The sequence below is a fragment of the Etheostoma spectabile genome, chromosome 8 (assembly GCF_008692095.1).
Source record: "Etheostoma spectabile isolate EspeVRDwgs_2016 chromosome 8, UIUC_Espe_1.0, whole genome shotgun sequence".
NCBI classification, from domain to species: Eukaryota; Metazoa; Chordata; class Actinopteri; order Perciformes; family Percidae; genus Etheostoma; species Etheostoma spectabile.
The window spans coordinates 6712688-6737106 of NC_045740.1; the positions used below are offsets into that span (position 1 = coordinate 6712688).

General features: G+C 39.4%; 1 protein-coding gene and 1 long non-coding RNA gene across 5 annotated transcripts; one reads left to right on the top strand and one right to left on the bottom strand.

Moving 5' to 3' along the window:
• Positions 1-224: 224 nt before the first annotated feature.
• On the bottom strand, positions 225-23770 carry eps8l2 (EPS8 signaling adaptor L2). Of its 4 annotated transcripts, XM_032522232.1 has the most exons (21): positions 23498-23770; positions 19857-19907; positions 19344-19390; positions 14530-14594; positions 12527-12688; positions 11306-11455; positions 10047-10126; positions 9776-9885; positions 9598-9668; positions 9373-9499; positions 7331-7419; positions 7155-7229; positions 5463-5611; positions 5134-5302; positions 5014-5048; positions 4808-4913; positions 4499-4618; positions 3388-3466; positions 3121-3292; positions 1509-1641; positions 225-537 (listed from the first exon to the last, which is right to left on the bottom strand). In XM_032522232.1, exons 2-21 carry the CDS (start codon positions 19889-19891, stop codon positions 460-462), a joined length of 2052 nt encoding a protein of 683 aa, XP_032378123.1. In that variant the 5' UTR covers positions 19892-19907; positions 23498-23770; the 3' UTR covers positions 225-459. The 4 variants fall into 4 exon arrangements, with proteins under 4 accessions (XP_032378123.1, XP_032378121.1, XP_032378120.1 ...); XM_032522230.1 differs by lacking the exons at positions 19857-19907; positions 23498-23770 and having other exon boundaries at positions 3388-3463; positions 19344-19613; XM_032522229.1 differs by lacking the exons at positions 19857-19907; positions 23498-23770 and having other exon boundaries at positions 19344-19613.
• LOC116693336 (uncharacterized) lies at positions 1168-14592 on the top strand. The gene is made up of 3 exons (XR_004332901.1): positions 1168-1638; positions 6370-6375; positions 14573-14592. It is a non-coding gene; the product is annotated as an uncharacterized LOC116693336 (long non-coding RNA).
• Positions 23771-24419: the final 649 nt, after the last annotated feature.

The following is a 24419-nucleotide window of genomic DNA, read 5'->3' on the forward strand; positions in this document are numbered from 1 at the left end:
AAAAATGGGTATGTATAGGAAAATGTGTCAAACATTCTGGCACATATTTAGATATGCAATAGCTAAGACCTAGTTATTTAAGTAATTCAGGAAACAGCTGCAATATTGGCAATGTGCATAAACAGTAACCACGCTGCTTATACAAATATCTATGTTCCATGCATGTTGTGCTTACATGCTCCCTCACACACACTCACACAAAAAATTGTACATTGATTCATACGTTCCTCTTTTCATACAACAACAACATTTAATGAGACCATGAAAGCAACATAATTACATAAGAAAGCACTGATATACATACACATTGGGTGATATAAAATAAATATACAATTACATATGTATACAACAGTTGCTTATGTTCTACTGCAGGTCATAATTAACAATAGATTGATTGAAGAAGCTGCTGCAGTGAGTTAGCAAAAGCGTCTGGTTGGGTCTAGTTGCTGGACGCCAGGTTCAGTCTTTGCTGCCAGAGTCGATCCTCTCCTGCCGCCGCTTCATGATCTCCTGCAGTTCTGAGTCTCCACTGGTCTTCTGTAAAGCAAACACAAGAAGATTTTACTTTTTCAAACATTCTGTTTAAGGATTCCCTTGTTAAAAAAGCGTAGAACACAAAGAGACAAAGGCCATGAAAAGAAGCCACCTCAGAGCTTTCAATAACTGTACTGTTTAGACATAAAGTTGCAAAAGCAATGGCAACCGACTTTTCTTATCCTGGTCTTTCTCAGAGCATGTTAAAACAAGGGACTACACACAGTAAATGACCCTGTCAACTGTCATGAAAAAAAGGATAATTAATACAAATTTACTCAAAAAACTGTGCATGTTTTGTGCTAATATAATGAGCACATGAATAAATAGGCTAGTAATTATCTACTTGGATAATGGATTGACATAAAAGTAATGAATAAAAAACAACAACAAAAACAATAATAAGGAAGAGTTGGTAGACCCTCTCCACATAAAACAGCCTCATAGACAAAGTCAATTATACATTTAATGAAAAATATCAGAGGTAATTAATTATTTTACAGTTCAAGATCTGAGTTTAAAACATGAGTCTCATTGATATGTGTGTCACCAAGTTTATATTTACATCATTGTAGTGTAAGGAGATTCATCTACTGTGTATCGTAATGTGGCACTTTGGCGTAATTGTGCTTTGTGTATTTGTTTATCCTGCATAACTACTTGTTATTATGTTATTATCCTAGTGGGGAGTTGTTAAATTGTCTGATATTCCTGCCTAGTTAGTTCAGACCTGATTACAGCGTGTACACACCCACTTTTTGCACTGCATCTGTATTAATTATAATAGAGGATGACTCTAATATTCTGACAGCTGACACCAGCTTTTTTATGAGTGTATTGGCTTGTCTTAACATGCCCAGATAAAGACTGAAAGCTGATATAGGTGGATATTATTCATTTGTGGGTTTTGTGCTTTTATGTGTGACAGGTGTGTGAGCAGATTGCGTGCACATTTAAACAAGTGTGTGACTTACCTCCAGCTGTTCTTTCTGCACGGTGATCTGACTGTAGACACGACCGCCTTCTTCTCGGCACACCTCCTTCAGTTCTTCTTTGTTGAGGGAAAACAGTTGGGCTCCAGTCAAGATTCCCAAACATTCAACAGTCCTGCAAAAAATGTATATACTTATTATTAGATACAATATAAATGTACTGCATTTATTAATTTGTACACAGTGTCCAGTAGAGAGTAAACCATCCAAAAAGACAACCTTTGTGACAGTTTGACATGCAATAGCAGGATAAGCACAGATGTAATCAATAACCTTAATAACAACTAGACTCCTCTGGGTCGTGTCTGTTCTAGCATCCTGGTAGTGTGCATGCTGGCTTGCTGGGACATTTAATGGAACTGAGATATTGTTAACGTTATTAATTAGACCTGTTCTTCCTAAATCATCCTGAGGGGGGCATCAATGTCAAATTTTATTGCAATCTATCCAATATTTGTTAAGACCTTTTTTGTCAAAATCACAAATGTCAACCTTATGATCCCTTTTTTTTTTTAAAGATCATTTTGGGGGTTTTCCATTCATTATAGTGATGGTGGATAGACATGAAAGAGGGAGAGAGATGGGGAGATGACACGCAGCAAAGGGCCACAGGTTGGATTTGAACCTGGACCGCTGCAGGACTCAGCCTACATCCTGATAAAAATTAGAGATGGTCCGAAACCATTTTTTGCTTCCCGATACCGATTACAATACCCAAACTTGCGTATTGGCCGAATTCAATTCAATTTTATTTATAGTATCAATTCATAACCACAGTTATCTCAAGACAGTTTACAGATAAAGTAGGTCTAGAAAACACACTATAATATTTACAATGTAAATGTGCTGTATTTATATAGCGCTTTTCCAGTCTTAACAACTACTCAAAGCGCTTTTACATCTACAGGAGACATTCACCATTCACACACATTCATACACTGTGGCCGGCGCTGCCGTACAAGGTGCCACCTGCTCATCAGATAAATATTCACACACATTCACACTCCGATGCGCAGCACCGGGGGCAACTTGGGGTTCAGTGTCTTGCCCAAGGACACTTCGACAATGACTGCAGGGGCGGGGATCAAACCAGTAACCTTCCAATTGGCAGGCAACCGCTCAACCACTGAGACACAGCCGCCCCAAGGACCAATTCTACAAGAAATTCTACAAGAAATACTAGTGATACCGATACCAGTGTGTCATATAATTTATTATGTTTTAACAGCTGTCTACTACTATTCCTGTATACTGTAGATGTGATATGATTTCTATCTTTGTTGTTGGTCTGGCTCTGGTTAAACTCTTTGTGAAACATGAACAAACACAAACAATGACTGCCACAGAACTTTCCGTTTATCCAGTTTGACAGTCAGTTATAACGTAAAAAGGACATAAATAAACTACTTTAACATTTTCTTTAGGGCTTTGTTACATGTTATCGAATTGGTGCATAAACTCCAGTACTTCCCAATACTAATGTTTCAGCCAGTATTGGAGGTGATACCGATACCGGTATCAGTATCGGAACATCACTACTAAAAATGGACGGTATTTTGAATTTCTGGATTGATGAGCATTGCGAGTGACTTACGGTTTGGAGAAACCTTTTGCGCTGAGCCATGCAGTCACCTGGTCTGGGTTTGAGTCAAAGTTGAGTGGTACTTGGCTGCCGGATGGTCGCTCCACACGGACCTTCCAAGCGGGTGGCTGGCTTTTGTTAGCAGTGATCTTCATCAATAGCTCATCGTTGACTTGATCCATCACTGCAGCACAGAAACAGGACAGCAGCAGTTGTCAGAACAAGAGCACTTTACATATCTGTAATTCCTAGATCTGACTTTTTTTTTTGTTCACTCACTTTTGTCTTTTTTTGGTCTACCCTTGTTGAAGCTCTCTCTATGGGTCAGAGAACCAGGAGGTGAAGTCCTGTAGCCCTGCTGCACACACAAGCACAAACACAGTTCATGAGAAAACAACTATTATTACAAAAACGGGTTTGTCTCACTGATGGATGATACATTTTTGACCAGGAGCCAAAAGAGAAAATATGTGTGTGAAAGTATTTTACACCAGAAAGAGACGCTGCACGCAGCACCTGCAGCAGGGCGTTGGTAAACCTGTGTGCAGCGTGAATACGAGCATAGGAATGTAGGCTTTTGGTGAGGGTGGAAACAGTGCTGCACAATGTGTCGGGTCACAACAAGTGAATGGTGTGTGTACACAAAACTGCACTGATCTAGGACCAGTGTTCAGATGATATGACTGCAAACATTCCTAACTTTTATCTGTGATGTTCAATGAATTATCCTGTGAACTTAAATAATTACGATGATTTTTTACATACTATACATTGTTTGTCATGTATCTAGGCTTTGTATTCATCTAATTCACTTTGTAACAAATCTGTTATCTGTTGGTGTCCTACTCATCTTTTGTACTTTAAATCCTAACTGTAAAATAAAGCAGTGATAAAGAAACCTTGACCTCCCTCATTACCTTATACTTTAGTTAGTGATTGCCTACATTAACCAGAAATTATTGTGACACCTCTTGACAACACGCCTAAGGTTTTGCAGCTGAGATAAGGGTAATGACAGTTGGCGAAGTAAGTGAAAGTGACACAAACACATGGTAAAAACAGCTGGAAAAAGTCCATTCAAAACACAACATGTCATATTTATTGTATTCTGGTCTACTGAGTCTACTAAAGCATTCAAACTCAAAACTTGCAGAATTTACTCTGAAATACTGCAGCTAAACAGAGTTAATGTTTTATGTGCAGCTGCTAGAAACTTTGTGTGTGGAAATCTAAAAACACACAAAATAGCCTCAGAAATGCCAAATGTGAGTTTTTCATACAGAAAAAAGGTGTTTAAGAGAATATTTTCATTCAAGAGCTCGTACATACACTGCCAAAGTTTTTGTTTTTTTATCAAAGACTGTAATGTTTATATAGTACAGCAGATCACCTGGTTGTAGACGGCTTCTGGCTCCTCGATCTTTACAACATCCAGGATGTTAAATGGGACATAGCCGGCCTGACCGCTGCGATTCCGTAGTTTCCACCACTGTTTGTCATCCTCTATCACCTGCAAGCAGCAGACACAATCATATTTAGCAAAGATGTTTAATCTTACAGAAGGTCAATTTACGTTTCCCTAGCCTTGGGTTTGCATCATCCCTGCCATATGCTACAATGTACATTTGCATTTGGTTTAAATTCAAAATTGCGTGCCAATCTTCACATCAAAGGCAACATAATTTGACCTAGTTTTTACCTCGAGGATTTCATCCTGCAGCACTGACAGCTCGTTGGCATTCCGTGCTACAAAGTGGTAGCGAATTTTGGCATATTTGCGGGTGGGGGGCATCCCATTGTAAGACCTGTTAAGACACATGGTATCCTCTCATCAGAGTCTGACATGTTTTTTGCGAGTAAAAGAGAAAGCAAAGTGTAAAGTGTGTGAGGGACTTCATTACTTACCCATTTGACGAGTTTGAGGAATGAGTTCCATAATACTAAAAAAGCAGACAGATTGTTACATTTTCAGGATTGGGACCTGCAATGTTCGGTACATTCATGGCTAACAAACAAAATTCTTACATCTTCAGTTGAGTGTTTTCTGTAATCGGGGCTGATGGGAGACCCCGGTGGCCCAGTGGGTCCCTCTGTTTCCCATGGGGCCGTCCTGAAGAACTCTGCCGGCGGCTCCCAGCCGTTACGAAACTTTGGGTGATAAAGAGGAGCGCACTGATCCCTGGGCCACTCCGCTCTGCAGGAGGAAAAGGAGGGACAAGATGGTCAAATGGTGACCTTTAAGCTGCACATCTGTACAGACATGGCCAGTATGAATAATGCACCCATTGCAAATGCATGTGTGCAAATTAAAAAAGTTCTTCGGATAAAAGTGTTGAATGCAGTAATTTATACACCTAGGTTTGGTCCATCCATCCCCCAGCAGCTCAAAGATAGTCATCTCTTTGGGGGAGAGGTGTCCTCGTAGGAAGTCAACAGTGTCTTTGGAAAGGTGAGGAGAGATTACTGAACGCACCAGTTCAGGACTCCCACAGCTCTGCAGCACCTATGGACAATTACAAGTTTACTGATCAACTGCTTTTTAACCATGTAGTAGAAAGGAAAGACATTTTTTCTGTATACTGTAAATATTACTGCTACCACAACTTTTCTTTTTTAAATACTTTGGTTTAAAAAATTATAAAAAAAATGTTTTCTACAAAACCTTTTTATTTATTCATGAAAGTATGCCAAAAGTCTAAATGCGTGTTAATGTTGTCTAAACACAAGCAACCGCTCAAGAACTTTGCCTGAAAATTATAAAACTAGGCAAGGCAAGGCAGCTTTATTTGTCTAGGTGAATCAGGACTGTGAAGGCTCATGCACACCTTCAATATCTTTTGGACAGGTGAATAGGAAGAAATGAAAAAGAAAATTCCCGCACACTGTTCTATTTACTCCCTATATACTTGTATTTAGAAATACAACTTGTCAGTTGATGTTACCACCCTGAGATCTACCATTAGCCTGATAATATTAATATTTTGCATATTATTTAGACTTTATCTGTATTGTTTGGTGTTGTATAAATTCTCGTTGCTGTCCAGTCTATATAGTTAAATGTCCATTTGTTCATTGTGTGAAGTGCCTTCTAGTAGACTAACTGCACACTGGCTGTGGTACGGACATGGCCCCTAATTGGCCTCATGGTAGGTGGTATTGTCTATATCTGTTTGGAATGCTCCCATTTTCATTCTGTTTTACCTGACGAAGATCTAATGACCAAAACATATTTCTTCATTAAAGTTTATTGTGAGTAAATAGGACAGTGTGAGGCGATTTTTTTCTCTTACTGATAATTTGAATTAGGAAAAGATTAATGAAGTGATAATCAGTAAACCAGAATAAAGATCTGGCCAAACATTCAGGGCCATTGTTGATACTTAAAACTTTTCCATACTCCATGCTTGGGACACATTTTGCCCATTTTTTTTGGCCAATCCTCAAAACATATTGAGGTTTGGTATCCAGCCCTAGCATTTACTAAAGAAATTTAAGTAAACATTTTGTTTTTTTGCCGTTTTATCTTAAGGTGACGTGCCACACTTTGAATATTACTGCACCAGCTTTATCTTAACCTTATCAAGCAAATCCAACGTGTCCATTGTTAATTGCACCATATTAACTGGCAGAGCCTAATCACAGCTCTGTGTTTCTAACCAGCAGTATCGAAGGTGTGGCTGAACCCTGCAGCCTGGAAAACCGATATTATGTAAGTGTGGCTGCACCTGAGTCAGAGCTGAAAGCCATGTCACTCCAGTCAGGTGAGAGTTCAGAGCGAAGCAGTGGGTGTGGTGCCAGAAGAAATGAAAACAATAAGAGGAATGTCTGACGGCGACAATGCAAACTCTAAACTGCTTTGATTCTGGGCATTTTTGTCACATATGCCTGTGGGCCCAGTCGCCCTTCAGGGTATCCAATGACATGGAGAACTTATTAGCATGAATTTAAACAGTTGACATTCAGAAATAGCAGCATGTGTTCAGGATGATCATCTATATAAACCTATTTGACATCAGACATACACTGAACAAATATTTAGCTCTTACCAGCTCCAGCGGACCAAAGAGGAAATGAACCAATTCAGACGCACTTGGATTCTGTATGTGCTTCTTCAGTTTAGCCTGCAGGGGCGCCATGAAAGATACACAGTGAGAAGGTAATGAAGAGAGGATAATTGATGAACGTGATGAAGGAGGAGAGGTTAGGAGCTGTGATATCTCACCAAGAGGTTGAGGGCCAGCTTCAGTTTCTGCAGGCTATCGATGAACTCTGCTTCAGAGGGGGGCTTGGCCCGCAGGGTCAGCATGCCCTCTGTAAACAACCAGAGCAACAATGACCACACACAGACTCCCGAGTTACCAGCTCTCCATACAAACAGGATGCAGGTTTCACTTTCTGGCCATGGTTCAAAGAAATGTTATTTTTTTTCCCCAGTGGAAAAAGGTTTTGAGTACAATAATGATTAGTTAATAAACAGCTTTGACCAGAGAGTAAAAGCCCAACAAAGAATGTGCTACATCAGGGTTTCTCAACTTGTGTCCCAAAAACCCCACAGAGTAGAGTCATATTACGTACATCTGACTGTCGTGTCCTTTTAAATTGTATTTTCATGGGTATGGAAGTTCCGAATTACAAAGGTTATGAATTATCGGACCTACTGATTTAAATTTCAACTTCGTACAGCAAAGGGTTCATACAGCTTTTTAAGACTAAATTTCAAGCATTTTTTAAGCATTTTTAAGGTACCTAAACAAAACATTTCCAGGCTCTTGAAGCCTTTATCATCTAAATTATTACTATAAATGCAATTGCGGAAAAGAAAGTTTACAGAATTCCTTTACCCACAGCAATCAATGTTATTTTACCAGCTGTTCATATTAACCTTTATTGCATGTTTAGGTTGGTATGAGATGCCAGAAAACAACAAGTAAATATAGAGCCGAGTGTAAATTCCTTCAGGAAGACTTCTAAACTTAATCACTTTTCTCTCTCTGAACTGAACAGCTGTTAAAGGCGTTCACTTTTGTTTTAACCAATCAGAAGCGTCCATGAATTTCACGAGCCTCTCACAGCATGACATCCCTGTTTTAAACCTGTCTCTCTCTGCTGCTCAGTTGTCATTTCAGGCTAAGAGCACAACCCTCCTCCTCCCCTTGCACCTCCGGTCTTCATCACGCACGACTCCTGGGTCCTCCTCTGGCAGGCCGCTCCCGCCGGCTCCTCGGTTTGGTCTTTGGGCTCCTCAAGCCACCATCAGAGTCTAGACTCCATCTGGGGATTATCTTTTGACTTTCTACCCCTTTAAAAAATATAACTTCAAAACAATGGAGTCTAATCTCCAAAGACTGCTATTTCACAGTATGCATTTGTACAATAAAATGAAGTCTCTCCTGATTGAAATGATGACGAGATTGTTTAATTTCAAATATTAAAAGATTTTTGGTTCACATAAGTGAGTGTGTAGATGAAACATCAGATTATGTTGAAAATCCATCATATTCCTAATCTTGAAAAATTAAGCATTTCCCAAACTTTAAAGACTTTGTATGAACCCTGTATACGAAATATATTTTAAAAACATGGCAATCAATACACCAGTCCTACCAACCTTTTGATCTGCATATGACCCTACATGTAGGATTCTGACCCAAAAGTTGAGAAACTGAATGACCACACTTCAGAAGGAACAAGGGGTGTTGATGTAAAACACAGCATTATACTGCTGCTAGTGTTGCGTGGTAACATTACTCAGCCACATGTTCCAGTAGTATTATCACTTTGCACTAGGAGAAGCAGCTGCTTGTACACTTTCAGTCCATAAATAAGATCCCACTTTTGCTTTTAAATCCAGCAAAGATTCAAATAGTTTTTATTCATCTAATCAGAATCTCATGTCAGTCTTCATATTCCTTATGGTATTGCCAATATTTTGACTTTGTCAGGCAATAACATAACAATAACATTGTAATTTAGACAAAAAAACACTTATAATAATACATTAAAATCACCGACATGCCAGAAATACACCAGATCAGCACTCACAGGGAGTGATTAAGAAGTAATTAATATTACCTCAGTTATGATAATTGAGTAATGTATCACATATTTAACAGAACCCTGAACTGGGAACTGCTACCACACATGCATCACTGGATGACAGTCCCGGGCCAGAGGACACAAAAAGACATAAGCATGGCAACGTGAGCAATATGAACATATTGTCACTGCATTCGTCCCACCACATCAGAAGAAAGGGAGACAGACCTGCTGGTCCTTTCTTCTTATTCTTCTTACTCTTGTTGCGCTGGTTGAGCTGAGAAAAGGCCTCTGATGCCTTTTGCAGCCGCGCCACAAAGATCTCTATGTCATCCAAGGTACAATTGAGGATTTGCTGAGGGAGACAAATCCTGGGGTTTAGCATGAAGAGTATAACATTAGGAGGCTGTGTAATGTGAGGACAGGTGTCACAGTGTGGATAAAATCACTCACTACATCCTTCTCAATACGCTGGGCCAGCTTTTCATGTGACTCAGTGTCATTTTGTCCGGAGGCTCGTCGATCTAACACAAAAAAAACCTCATGTAAATTCAACTATTGAATCAAAAGTGAGCTTTGCATGTGACAAGGACTTTCTTGAGGAGTGCATGAGCAGTATGTCTATTCTCACCCTGTGTGTTTGTGGCTGCTACACGTCCCTTCGCAGCAGGTGAGGGGCCCTTAGAGGCTGAGGGAGGGAGAATAGTTTCTCTGTGACGCTTCATTTTCTCCTGATTCACCCTAAAGGAAGCAGAGGAGGCATCGAGACCTTCAGCACCCTAACATTAAGTTATCTAACCTCTAATCAGAAGTCAGTTTTGCCTCCTTCAATATGTATTTGACTGCAAGAATATGTTGTGTATGTGTGTGAGTGTGTGTGTGTGTGTCAGAATTGTTCTCACTTAAGAGTCTGAAGCCTCATTTTCTTTCCATGCTTGTTGTCTCCAATGGCACTGTCTATATCTGCATGAACCATCTCAGCCTAAAGAAAGAAAGGAGAAACACACAGAATCAAACTAAATATATATGTATATGTGCTGTTTTAAGGCTGACAGCAGTTTCACGGGCAATAGTAACTGATCCAGGGCCTAGATCAAAGTGCAATATTGCCATGTCAATGTCAAATTGAATGTTTAAAGCTTATTTATCATTGCTAACTGACAATAATATCTAATTCATGATGAATTCAACATATTCTAACAAGTTAAAGTGAACAGTTAAATACTAAATATTGGAATGTTATTGGTATGCATGATGAGAATTTTAGTTTCTTATATGCTGTAATCTGGAATTCAAGCCTATGACCAAAGGCAATGGAGTTACATATAATGCATTCATATTTTACAATATTTTCATCTATGATAATCTATGCCTAAAAGCTGTGGCTGCTGCAAAACTGTAGCTTTGGTGTTGTGACGCCGTTCCTACAAACATTAGAGCAGTCAGCAGTGTGAACCTACAAACTTGCATTTTTTATGTTGTTTAGTATGTAGTTTGTCCATTTGTTTGTTTATAAGGACTTGCGCATTCTACAAAAGTGTGAAATAAAAAAAAACTTAACTGACTTACTCTATGTGCATATTTACAAACAGCAAAAAGGTGAGGAAATTAAATACATCCGTTTATTGCATAACATTTTAGATTTTCTCCAAATACCACATATTTAGAATTTTGAAGATGCTTTCTTATTCTTTCTTCATATTACATTACAGAAGCATCAGTGTTTTGATAGATAAGAAACTCCACTTTCGTTTATGTTCTTTCAAAGAAGACAAAAGTGCATTAGTGATAATCCAAAAGTTTTAGTGTTTATGAGCCCAATATGATGATCAACAGCTTCCCTTTATTCAACCAAATATTTATTTTAACTTACTAGAAATGATTCTGAACTATAAAGAGGTATTGTCTTTGCAGTGAGTTATAATATTACATAATTTCAAGGATAGATCCTTCCTTAAGCAAATATCTCTGAACAAGGCTGCAAAAATTGTAAAAGGGTACACACAAGCACACTACCGCCAAGAGCACTGAAATCTGACCTGTCGCTCCAACAAAAGCAGCTTGGATTTAAAATGACATAAAACACAAAGCGAGCCAACCAGGCACGGACAATAAAAGACACAAACTAAGCCAAGCCTGAAACATTTAAACTGAGACTTACATCCACCTCGTCACAGTGGAAGAAATGTATGTCAGGTTTGTGTTGCTCCTTGTCCTGACACACCAGCAGCAGCACGGAGGGGTAGCGTGTCTGATTCAGGACCGACTGACTCATGTGGATCGTGGGAAGAGGGAAGTTCTCCAACTCTTCCTGCAAAAGCACAACAGAGGAATAGTTAGAGTGGAAGAGGTGAAGAGAAAGAGCAAGATACTATCTGAGTAGGCAAAGACCTCAGTAAGATAAATCAGTACTACACATAGTCTTCTAAAAGTGATGAAAGTTAAGAAGGTGAATACCACTCTCATATCTGCAAAGCAAATATGAAGCTACCTCATGCAGCTCAGCTGGTTAGCTTAGCTTAGCACAAAGACTGGAAACAGCTAGTTTGGCTCTGTCCAACAGTAGGAAATGCTCTGAGCACCTAAAACTCAATAATAAACACTAATTATATATTGTTTGTTTGATTCCTATGAAAGCTGAAGTGTCAAAATGGAAAATGTATTGTTTTACGTGGAGTTTTGTTTGATATTGTTATCTTCAGACAAAGTCAGGCCAGCTGCTCACTTTGCTTCCAGTTTATATGCTAAGAAAAGCTTACCATCTGCTGGCTCACGATTCATGTTGAACATACAAACATGAGAGTGGCAGTCTTCTCATCTAACTTTCAGCAAAAAAAAGCATATTTCCCAAAATGTCAAACTATTTCTTTTGTAGCAGGTTGATTGGTCGCTATGTGTCAAATCACACTCACTCTCTGGACCTATCAGGAAGTAACGGCATGCTATATAGGCAAGGGGTTTGCCCTCTTGACACTCTATTTTCTTTGTTGCCGGAGACACATTTCCACTATAGGTAAAAAAAGGCACCTGAGCAGTTTAGTTTGCATTGTCACAAAGTTGGGGGACTTGTGAGAGACAGAAAAGATCAACGGTCAATATTGATGCACAAAAGACCAATATGTCCTGACTTTTAGCTCCAAAAACACTGGATCCAACAATTCCCATGATGCAACATAGCATCTTTTATCAGACACTCACTGCCTAGTTAAATGCTCTCGTCTTTCAAACTACATGACCCCACTATCTAATGCGGGTTTTCTGCATGTGGTGTACAGTTTGTGATGCGCTTAATCACAAACACAAATCAGTGACTGTAAATGTGACACTTATTGCAAGGAAACCTATTGATGTGCATGATGTGTGGACAGATGTCAAGCCATACCTGTGTGTCACAGTCCAGCAGCCTGACCGCCTTGTCAGTGACCTGCAGGAGCATCTCCTGGGTCCAGATTTTGTCTTTTGAGTCCAAAAGGGCCAGTTTCCGGATGGCATCGTCGACTGTGGTGATGGACTCTGTCGTGTCCATAATGAATGTGGAGAGATGCTGAGGAGAAAACAAAGAGTTTGTAAATGAAGGATAAGATTTTTGGCTGTGAGGGACCTGGTGTGAACTGAAAGCAATGGAAAGTATGCTTTGGAAAGTTGAAGGACGTAACTTGAAATACACATTTTTTCTAGTTAACTGGCTTTGTTAAAGTAAATGGCTAGCTTGACTCTGTCCAAAGCTTCTCAGCTCTCAGCAAGAAATAAAGCAAATAATGATATTCACAAAACAGTTTTTTAAAACTGTAATTGTTAACTGTATATTTAGGAATGCTTTCTTAAAGCTAATTGACTTAAATGTTTTTCACAATGCTGTCAATTACTTAGCTACTAATATCAAAACTGTAATATTACTACTTCCGCTCTCTCTGCATGCAGCTGATGCGTGGCAGTTATCTGCGATTACCCGCCCATGTGAAATAATGGGGAGGCACTTAGAGAAATCCAATGTGAACAGGACATAGTTCAACACCATCCCTGACTTAAAGTACATCTCTGACTCAATATTCCCAACACCAGCTCCCCAATGCTGCAATCCTGATTGCTTTATTATGAAACAGTCCTGTAAATGATGTACGGTAATCAAGAGATTGTGTTTTTATCTCTTGCCAATAGAACAATTCATCATGACATTTACAGTTACTTTTATCTTCAGGGCTCCAGACTGCTTTTTTTTGCATTTTGCGACCAAAATTTGAGAGTCTGCGACCAGTAAATATGCCCTCTTTTTTACACTTATCTGAGGGCGAAGCTTACACACTCACAAACACTCAAAGGTACGGAGGAGAAAACTAGCTACGCCAGCTCTGCCGTTTTGTTGAGGTCACAGTGAGTCAAGGAAATGTCGATAAAGTAGTTGCAAGTGTGGTTAAATTTTTGCATTTTGCACATTCAGATTAATATTTTTGTACATCCTGCACAAAACCATACAGCTTTATTTACTTTCTAAAAAAGTTATTTTGTACATATGTTTTATTTTTATATTTTGTATTGCCATATTTCTATTCTATATTTATGTTGTGAATGTTGCAGTGCTTTGCTCAATGTTTATTGTTTTTTCTATTTCATATGTTTTTTATATTTAAGTATCAAACTCTCCAAGGCAAATTCCATGGAAGTGAAAACTTAATTTAAAAATAAATCCTCACTTTTGTATTTTGAGCAGTTTACAGTAAAGGAGACCGGAAACGCGGAGGACAAGAGAGAGGAATAACTTGGAACAAAGGTCCTCAGACAGATGTAATCCGGAGACATAATGCATATGGGCTTTACAACTACTGGGTTACCAGAACTAGATCTAGCTTTCCAATCTCAGTTGCTAATCTATTCTATTTTTAGTGACTTAATTTCATTAACTCATCGCAGTCCCAAGGTAGGCGAATAGGTAACAAATGCACTAACAATAATAATAATAATAATAATAATAATAATAATAATAATAAATAATAGTAATAATAAAACAGTACAGTATATAAAAAAGTGAGTAAAACATTTAAATAATACAGAATGATGATACACAATGCAAGGTTTAGGAAACAGCAAATTTCCAGTATATAGTCAGATTGTCTATTAATAAAACAGTTAAATATTGACTTTCTTTTATTACTTTAGTACTAAAATTATTTAAAAACTTTTATAATAAGTAAAGCTAAAGTGTGTTTAACTACCCTGATTAGTTTACCACCCAGCCTCCGTTATAACACCATTGAATAAATATAAAGGGGTTAAATTTCAAATATTTTGCCAAGCTTTATTTCTAAAACATTTTTTAAAATACAGAATTGGTCAAAATCATGACATAATATAATTTTTTTAGAGCAACACAAACAGAGCAGATCTTACCTCAACATGATACTGTGACGTCTCATGCATGATATAATTGGAGTTGGAGTATTTTTTCCTCTGTTCTGTTGATAAAAAAAAAAAATATGTTAAAAGTGAAAAACGGACAATACACCCAGTCTTGCTCTCAATCTTACTGTATATACAATTATGTAAACAGCCTGCAGTGACACTGACCTAAACTCCACATGTTGCACGTTTCAGCAGAGTGAACAGATGAATCGAAACACTAGTGTGCAAGCTAAAAAGACCAGCAGAGCAATAAGGAAGTGACAAGAAAACGTACTGTTTGTTTTTATGGTTCAACTGTGGACCTCACAGTTAACAATACTGTTAGATATTCACATAAATATTGTATGGATAATAAGGGGATAGTTTTAGACACGGCAGCATCATTCACGGTATAATTTACAATAGTGCAGTAAAAACCACAGCGGCTTGTGATATTACATCTTTTAACACAATTGTGTGTCCAAAACTGTCCTGCCAGAAGGCAAGTGACATAAGAATACCCATATGTTAATTATTAAATCTCATATCAAAGAGTTGTGTAACTTGATTTCTTCAGCCTTTATAGTATGTTGGCCAGGCTGGCATCTCGCTTTATCAAGGGCAACACTTAGAATCACAGATTTACTGCAGGTTCAAAGATCGGTGATGCAACTTCTCAACCACACCATGATCACTTCCTCATCAGTGACACACTATTGTAAATTGTCTTGCTTAACCTTCAAGTTGGTAAAAATGCTATGAAGTTTAAATGCTTTAAATTGTTTTTTAGAACAAGCCTGTTGAGTAAGACAGGTGAGCGTACCGTACAAATATTTTTTGTAAGTGCTACCAGGGATTTTAACAAGGATTTTAATACAATGTCACCACAGATATCCACACAATAAAGATCCACTCCAGACATGTTTTATACTCTGTTCTGAATAATGAATAAATAAACTATTTACACACACTAAAAAGCAATTCTACTCTTTCTCCCTCACTTAAACATCTAGAATAATCTACACAACATTTATACATCATCATCTATTAAGTTGAATATGACAAATCTGTTGGCAAACAGTTTCTTATTTACACATCTGACAGTTACAGAGCAATATTACTATTCATTTGGAATTGTGTTTCCGTCCACCTGACAAATGTCAGGCCTATATTCGCTCTCTTTCAGCTCTGTTTTTGGTCTCAACCAACTCCTAAGGTAAATATTTGTCTCTTTAGCTGCTTAATGCTTCACTGTGTTTACCACCTAGTCTCTAAAAGTCTGTCTACTGTTTGGAGCGGAACAGATAATGCACAGTGTTTTTTCAGAGCTTTTCCACTAAACAGCTTCCTACTGGAGATGAAACTCACTTAAAGCTCTGTAAAGTGGAGGGGCGCTGCACATTCAGGTGATAATTCTTTGTAGTTGCATCACTATGAGTGACCTCTTTCACACTGTAACCTTGTTTTCACATTCATTTGATGCGCTGATATAAACATTATTGATTATAGCTGCTTTAAAGTTTGAGGTATATTGAAAAAACAAACATTAAATGAACTGAAGTGTTTGCAAAACCAATACAAGAGACAAAAAATCAGATTTTGTCAATGAAGTTCAAATTTGGTGACCTGTTCAAAGTTTGAATGCCATTTGTAAACACTGGAGCTCACTCAATTTTTTTTCTCAAGACACCATTGTTCACAGCACTGCACGTAATGTTGGCAAGGATCATTGTCTTTACATAAGCAAATGTTAAATGAGTGAGCCAGTGTGCTCATTGACCTCTTTACCAGGTGAATAGCCTGCAGGTAACAATTACGGTTAAATGAGAGTATGTTCCTATCAACTCCGCTGCCAGATCTCATATCAGGTCTCTTTCTGTCCCCAGTCCAATAGAGTCAACATGTTGATGCCACACAGGTTTTCTCTCCATATAGACGTTCTGCCACTTTTCACTTGATTTGCTTTATGGTGACTGTAACACAAAAGCTCTGCTGTTTGTATAACACTTAAAATGTGTGTCAAGCCCCATAAGTACATTGTGTACAGTGGCAGTAGGGTCCGTAGGGAGTTGGGTTGGGAACCGGAGGGTCTCTCGGTTTAAGTCCCATTACAGACCAAAGTACAAAGTGTGAACTGGTAGCTGGAGAGATGCCAGTTCACTTCCTTGGCACTGCCAAGGTGCTGTTAAAGCAAGGCAACGAGCCCCCCCTCCGAACCGTTCAAGGCACCTGTTCAGTAGTCGCAGCCCAGTCACTCTGAAATCACTCCATTAGTGCATGTATAGGACCTGAGCATGTGTGTGTATTTCAGGCCTGTGTGTAGTGTCTAATAACAACAGAGTGTAAATTGTAATTTCCCCAAAGGGGATCAATAAAGACTATAAATAAAATAAATTTCAATATTTTATATGCATTTATTGATGATTCACTGTGACGTAAACATGCTTGATAGAGCTCAGACACTCTTATATGTTCTCAGGAGCTCTTTATCCATGCAACAGCTGTCCCTGTCCAAATAATGCAGGGATGTTTTTGCCATTTTCTCTCAGCTGATTTCTTCCTGGTTGGCTCCCCACAGGTGAAACACAAGCGTCAGGTGTCGCACTGAAAGTCGAGCTCACCCCATGTCTTATTAATGGCCTGACATTTATGCCAATCAATTCACAGCGCTGCAACAACTTGCAATGAGAGCCACTTAGCAGGCAGATGGGCAGATCCTCAGAGCTCTCCAGAGTCAATGACCAGTGATAAACACGGCTGTTTGGCAGATCACCAAACCAATACATGGCCCAGATCAATACTATTTAACATGACTGAACCCAAAACCAAGACAGTACATTTGTATGATACAATATGAATGAAATTGTTTAATATCCTGTATCGCAACATCTAAACTTTAGATTTTGCCTTACAGCCACCTCACAGCCTGATACTGTACACCACAGAGTTGTCCCCTCAAAGTAATGTAAAACAAATGAATACAGATTTACATTGTATATTATTTATAGAGAGTAAAAGGCTAAACACGTACCATTTTTATTTTTTTAAATACAGCCACTGATAACTCTGCTTTAACAAGCTGAATATAATAGAAACTATGCTAGAAATAGTGGATCTGTCACAGACATTTAACTGAATTTCACACACAGCGGTGAAGGACGAGATCAAAGTTAGAATTTCCACTTGTTAATTCAGTCTCTCAGCCCAAACACATTTTACCTGACAGAGACATACCACAGAGCAAGAAACTCAAGAAAGCTGCCAGATGGTCTGAAGTCCAGGGGGGATGACTCTGATGTGCCATCTCTCTGCTTTACCCCAAGGCTGCTGATAACGGATCAGGTGGGAGGACTTGTGCATCATTTGCATCAGTTGTGTGCTGCTCTGCACAGTGTGAATGACGGAGAGTTTTGCATATGGGAGATTGAGCTGGGACTTTTGCTGTTGTTCCTCTACATGTTTATTCACCAGCTGACCTATATCTATCCAAATATCTCCCACTGTTATAGATTGTGCACAATATTGTCCACTCTCCTGCTTCTCTGGTTTGGGAGGACAGGCATGCTGCTGTCTTACTGCTGTGAGAAGGTAGTGGTGACCATCTGCCACACGAGATGACACAAGCCAATAAAAAAAAAAAGAGCACAGCCTTGTCACACATGTAGTGGGATATTTCACAGAGCTCACAGGAGTTGATGCGTCCTGTGGATATTTGGAAAAAAATATTTCACAGACAACGAGGTGCACAGTCAGATGCTTTGGGAAGGCCAGACCATTCTATATTTGGAACAGTGCAGCCATGCACGAGAGCAGGTTGTCCTGTAATACCTTAGTTTAGGTTTCTATCTTGGCCTATGATATGCTGCACAATATTCCTCTATGTCCAGTGTGGAAAGAGGTGCTGGCAGGAGCCAATGAGCTAATGTCTGAGGGACGCACAGGGAGGACCAGAGGTGAGTCCGCCTCTTCCTTTCAACTTTTCAATGAGTCTTTTATTCACCAGCAAAACATGGGCTTACCCACCCTGTTCCAACCACACATTAAAAACAGGCACACCCTTGCAACAGCTTAAATAAAATGTAGTGTCATGCCATAGTGAGTTTCACCACAGTCAGTACTTGATACTGACAATGTAGATGTAAATGGAGTCCTACAATGCCACAAAAATATCCTTCCAATTTAAAGTAAGCACAAATTATTGAAAGTCAGACAACATAAATATACATATGTGCACACAACATGACGACAAAGTGCAGACAAACCAAAAGCCTAATGCAACTGACAACAAAGCCCAGCATGCTGTGCAGGCCTGGCACAGAACTGGAAACTCATGTCCGCTTTAGGAGCCCTGCCTCCCTCCCATGTCCTTCAGTGTCTGAAAGAGAAGTCAGCAGCCTGAGCATGTTAGGGCCCCTCAGCAAGACCTTGGCCCCCTCTTATCAATGTGTGTGTGTTCTGGGGAGAGGACTGTGATAGTCCTGTGAGGCTGCATTACTGTGCTGCAGAGTCAGGGTGCACAATTTCCTGACAAAGTCATTTGCATAGATAATTGAATATTGTTGTGATTTGAATTAATCACAGCACTGATCCACACAGCTTGACTATTGACAGTTTGGAAAGGTATCAAAGGATATATCTAACACAGATGCATTTAAATTAAATGAGTCTGAAATGTACTATAGCTTCATTTAAAATACAATAAAAATAGATGAGCAAATATTACTCGTAAAACATTGTTTTGTCGGTGACTATTTTCAGATGCGGATTAATAAACATTTAGTGCACTAGAGATTATTTACAGCAGGCCTTCTGAAGTCACTTACCGTATAGGGCCTTGGCACTGATCTTGCTGTCCGATCTGGCCACTCCACTGCAATGACAAGAAGAGAAGACAGGGTTACGCTGCATGCTCTTCATCTTCTCCCCGGCACCTGTGGATGTCACTGTCACAAACCCTCTGAAACTCCACCACTGTCACTCATAAACGCAATCCCACAAAATAGAAGTGATACACCGCAAGCAGTCAGCCAGCACTGGATGAGATTAGCCTGAGATTCTGGACATATGGACAAGCCAGGGAGAGAGAGGGAGAGTGGAAAAGAGAGAGAGGGGGGAGGGAAAGAGGAGGTGTGTGGGACATGGGTAGAGGCTAGAGTCAGCAACCCAAGCAAAGCAAACAATTCTCAATAGAGAGGCTCTGTGCCCGAAGTCCCTGACCCACACCACCTTCTGCATACTGGGTTAGTGATTCTCTCATGCCTGCCTGACAGTAACTCAGCATAACACACAGAAAGGCAAAATATGTGAGGGGAAGCAGGATTTTGTGTGACACTCACTTGGCTTGCCTCGACGGAGGTCCTAGGACACTCATGATTTAAGGCATCCACCTGAAGAAAGAAACAGAGAAAGAAAGAGAGTGGCTGTTAATAAAAGACTAAGAGAGAGGGAGGTGGCTGGTGGCGGAGGGCAAACATTTTCCACCAAAACAAACATGCATTATTTATCCTTTTAAATGCCTGTTGCATAATTTTTATTTTTACCTCATTAAAGTAGTAGGTATGCAAAGTTCAGGCATAATCTACCGACAGCCTGTACTTCCTCGGGGGAGAGCCAGGTGCTGGGCTTGTACTGCTGGTAGTCAGGGGACTGATCTGGGACAATGGTAGACAGCAGGCTGATATGCACTGTGTAACTAGATCCACTATGTTGATGACTATATGTGTATAGTTGCAATTAATTAATTTGGTTGTGTTTTACACTCAGCCACGCAAACTATTTGATAATTAGCATGGTGTGCTACATCTAAATTCCGTTAACTAGAGCAGGAAATGAGAGTATAAAGTACTCGCACACCTTTCCCTCTGGGCCTGGGCACTCTGACTTGTCTGTCAAGGCATGTATTAACAAGGTTATGTAAAATATATCAGGTTTACAGTTCACTCTATGGCTCATCACACTGTAGTTAGTCTAACTGTAGTCTCGCTTTGCCAGACACTCTTCCAAAGTGCGCTGAAGGAGAGTCTAGCTACTCCACACAGCATTCAGGGACGGGAGGAAAAATGCTCTGGTTTAACGGCATTTCTTTAAACCAATCAGAATCATCATGGGCAACGCTAAACTCCGCACAGAGCCACTGCAAAATAGTTGTGTGAGAAAAAACTCAGATTAGACAGATAGTCTAGCTAGCTCTCTCTTATTTACCCTGCAGAGATCTGAGAAGCAGTCAACCAGTCCTCATAAATCCACCAAATTTAAAATTCCATTACAAAGGCAGCGGAAGGAAACGGAAAATACAAGCATCCGACGGAATTTCCTGCAGCACCAGAGCAATAGCGGAAGTGGAACGCAAAGGATATAGACTAACTGTGGACCCTAATGAGCTGTTACACAAGGAGTGCTCTGCTTGGTTTACTTTAACAATTTACACTGCAATAAATGTAACCACTGATGATTCTTCCTACGTTAATGGCTAAAGTAAAATGTATTTAACACTTGAGACAATAGTCACCTTTAAAAGTTTGTGACTTTTAGACTCTAAGGAGCCATGTATCACTTTAGACAACCTGTTCAGTTTGTATAATTAATTGGTGGCAAGAGGTTTGGATCCTGTGTCACCCCTCACCAGCAAGTATTTTAAGTGTTTTGCGAGAATCCAACCTGAAAGACACTGACCTTGTGTCAGTTCGTGACACTGGCCGTGCTTACCACACTGTATGAGACAGACATTTCCTCATGACATGCCTTACCTCCTTTCTGAGTATAGTAGAACTGTTTTTGCATAACTAGCAGCGACTACATGAGTTACGTACTGCGTATGACAGTTCAAAGGCACAGCCACTCAAGTCTATCTCGCAGCAGATCATAAACATAATCGCCCTAAGCAGATATTCTAATCTGCTCATATTTGCTCAAGCAAAGTGAGTTCAAATCACAACAACAGCGCTAACAGACATTAACCAAAGTCACTGTGTTCCTGCAGAATGTACGATTTCTTTCAAATACACACATGTAGCTCCATTGTGACCAGTTTAAAGGATTCATTTACAACAAAATCTTACTGAGAAATGCAAATGAGAAAAGAAAAAAACTAATCCTATTTACTTTAGTAAGCCTGCACAAAAGGTAGACTTCCTCTTTGTGTCCTTATCTCTCTGGTCATCATCCCTCTGCACTATTGTTCCCAGCTCTGGCCCGCCGCCAGGTTTCAGGAGGGAGGTGAAGCCGGAGCAGAACAGGCTGGGTGTTATGTGTTGTCAACCTCATGGCAAGAGGCCCTCGGCACACCTCTCCTGCACTCAGCTTAAGGTGCTTATTGTTCAATACTGACAACCCTTTTTGCCGGTTGTAATTGCATGGTATTATAACAATAATTGCATAAAAATTAGTGTGCAGGACGCTTATCTTAAAGGCTTACTCATAAAGGCAGGTATGTCTTATTCAATTCTGCCCCCCACAAAATTATAATATATTTTGATTTCCATATTTAATTGGAATGAGGTTAGACAAGGGTTGTCATTAACTAATCACTTGAGATCGTCAGAGTCCTCGTTCAGCCCTTCCTAACACAGTCTCGTATTTTAAACTTCTGGGATCCATCCTGTGGTCTGTGTTGTTTATGTTTTCACCTATAAAATCTAATTTTGGATTGAAACTCATCTCATCAACTCATCATTTTATCATCTGAAATCATCATAAACATGTGACATGCAAGTCTACCACAGCAAAAACAAAACAACCGATTTTTAGAGATTTTGTCTGAAACATACGCCAGAAAATGATAACTCTGTTAGGGAAAAGCAGCACAACTAGCCTTTAAACACAGTAACAACTGTCACAAATATGAGTCTACACTGATATGAGCAATGTGGACTTTGCTCCATGCTCTTGAGTAAGCATTTTGTAAGACATAACAGTTGTCTGATTTTATGTATTTCAAGCCATGTAGCCATCTTGCTGAATCCCAGTACACTGTCGATGATGTTATGGGTTTATTTAGTGTACACAGGTCTCTGAATCAGGGCACAGAGAACAAACACAAGACTAAATCAGGTCCGATTTCACAGATTCTATCCCTATCCATTGACGTAACATCCATATAACCTTTCTAATACACAGAACAAATAATCACGTACCAGGAAAAAAAATGGGGTTTCTCATTTGGTTGTTACTGTGTAGTCACGATGAGGTTATTGTTAAACTTGTTGAACCTAAATGAAAGCACGTCTCTCTCACCACAGAGCTAAATGCCGCAATTAAAGCTGAGGGTGACATCAGATTTAAATGTATGGTAGCAACATGTAGTTGTCTGCTCTCTTGCAGCAAGCAGAACCAATCCCAAACAGTACAGTATGTGATTACTTCATGGATGAATCCAAGGGCATAACTTTGGGTTCAACATGGGGGCACTTTTGAGAAAAATTGAAATTTGGAGCATATAAAACACTTAATTTCCCTCATTGTGGTGAATTTTTCTGAAACAATTTGTGCCTTTTCTGCATCAAGTTAGGGTGCAAATGTCTTTATTTATGCATAGGAAATTATAATAGGTATCTGGGGAGGGGTTGCACTGGCCAGTTTTGATTATTGGGGGGTGTAAAATACGTCTATGGATAAATCACTGTACAGTTTTAATGTATCATGTCAAACCTGCTGTCCTAATCACAAAACATTAATAATGTACTTACAATTAGTATCTATGACACATTTCCTAATATCACAATAAATCATTAATAATACATCATCTCAATAAACCTTTCTCAACTGTTAAACCACGAGATCGGACAAATATAATTATGAAGTTGAACAGCAATTAGTCAACTTCACCTGTTGAGGAAGATCATTGAAAGCTCCAGAACAGTCAATGAGTGGACTTTTTTGTGGTGAGATTTATCAAGTGGGAGCCATGTTTATAAGAAAGAAAGAAAGAAAGAAAGAAAGAAAGAAAGAAAGAAAGAAGTAGCCTATTTTAGGAACTCACAGTGGTGGTGTTTTCAAGACGGGATGCTCAAAGTGAGAGACTTGGGCGAGACGGCGTCTCAGCATGCCATCACAGCCCGATCAGAACAGGAAACTCCGGAAAGGAAGGAAAGGAAATTGTCGATATTTGTAACCGCTTGTTTTGAAGTAGAACCGTTAAAATCCCGGACTGTGAACTACACAGTTGCCGTCCAACTCTGAGGGCAGACGTTTGTTGCCGGTTCCCAGCAGTAACACAGTCGCTGAGGAGACAATAAGGCGGGTACAGGTGAGCGATAGGTGACTCTGCAGGTAACTCAATCTGAGAGGGGAGGAGCTCCACGGACACTTTGGAGGTATGCCGGTCGGTCACTGGGAGCTTTTCTCACTCCGATTGCATGCTGGTGGTAATGCAACTCACTCATGTTTTATTTTCCTGCAATACATTAAAAAAAACACTGAGCAGCTTTATTTGGAAACGGAGTGAATTTCTCTGGAGTCTCACTACCGCATGGTATCTAATGTAATGTAAACCTTATTAAAAGTGAAGCAGTGGTTCCAAACCTTATGGCCTGTGGCCTTAAAATAAAGCTACTTTATCTCCTTGTCACATCAGCAGATTTGGCCTAAGTGTGGACTACAACCAAAGTGTGATTTTTTCCTCCTCAGATAGTTTGACCTAAAGGATTTCTGATCGTTTTCGTATTTCACAAGAATACAAAAGCAAAAATTACAGAAGAGTAAGAATAAAAAAAAACATTACTTTGTAACAAATTACTTTTTTCATTCTTTAATCATCTCTTGATTTATCTTAGGACGCTTTGCGGATCCCAACCCCAAGGTTGCCAATGCTGTAAAGCACAAGTGCCCTAAGACCTTAGATGTGACATTTATAGAGCAATTAAAGAACATATTTCAAAAATGCTTTTTATGATTTACAATGC

Coding starts and splice junctions, on each gene's coding strand:
- eps8l2 (XM_032522229.1), bottom strand. CDS start 19,437: ATGAAGAGCATGCAGCGTAACCCTGTCTTCTCTTCTTGTCATTGCAGT. Junction 7,230..7,330: donor AGCTGGCCCTCAACCTCTTG/GTGAGATATCAC, acceptor GCGCCCCTGCAG/GCTAAACTGAAGAAGCACAT. Junction 5,049..5,133: donor GAAAACACTCAACTGAAGAT/GTAAGAATTTTG, acceptor CTGCTTTTTTAG/TATTATGGAACTCATTCCTC.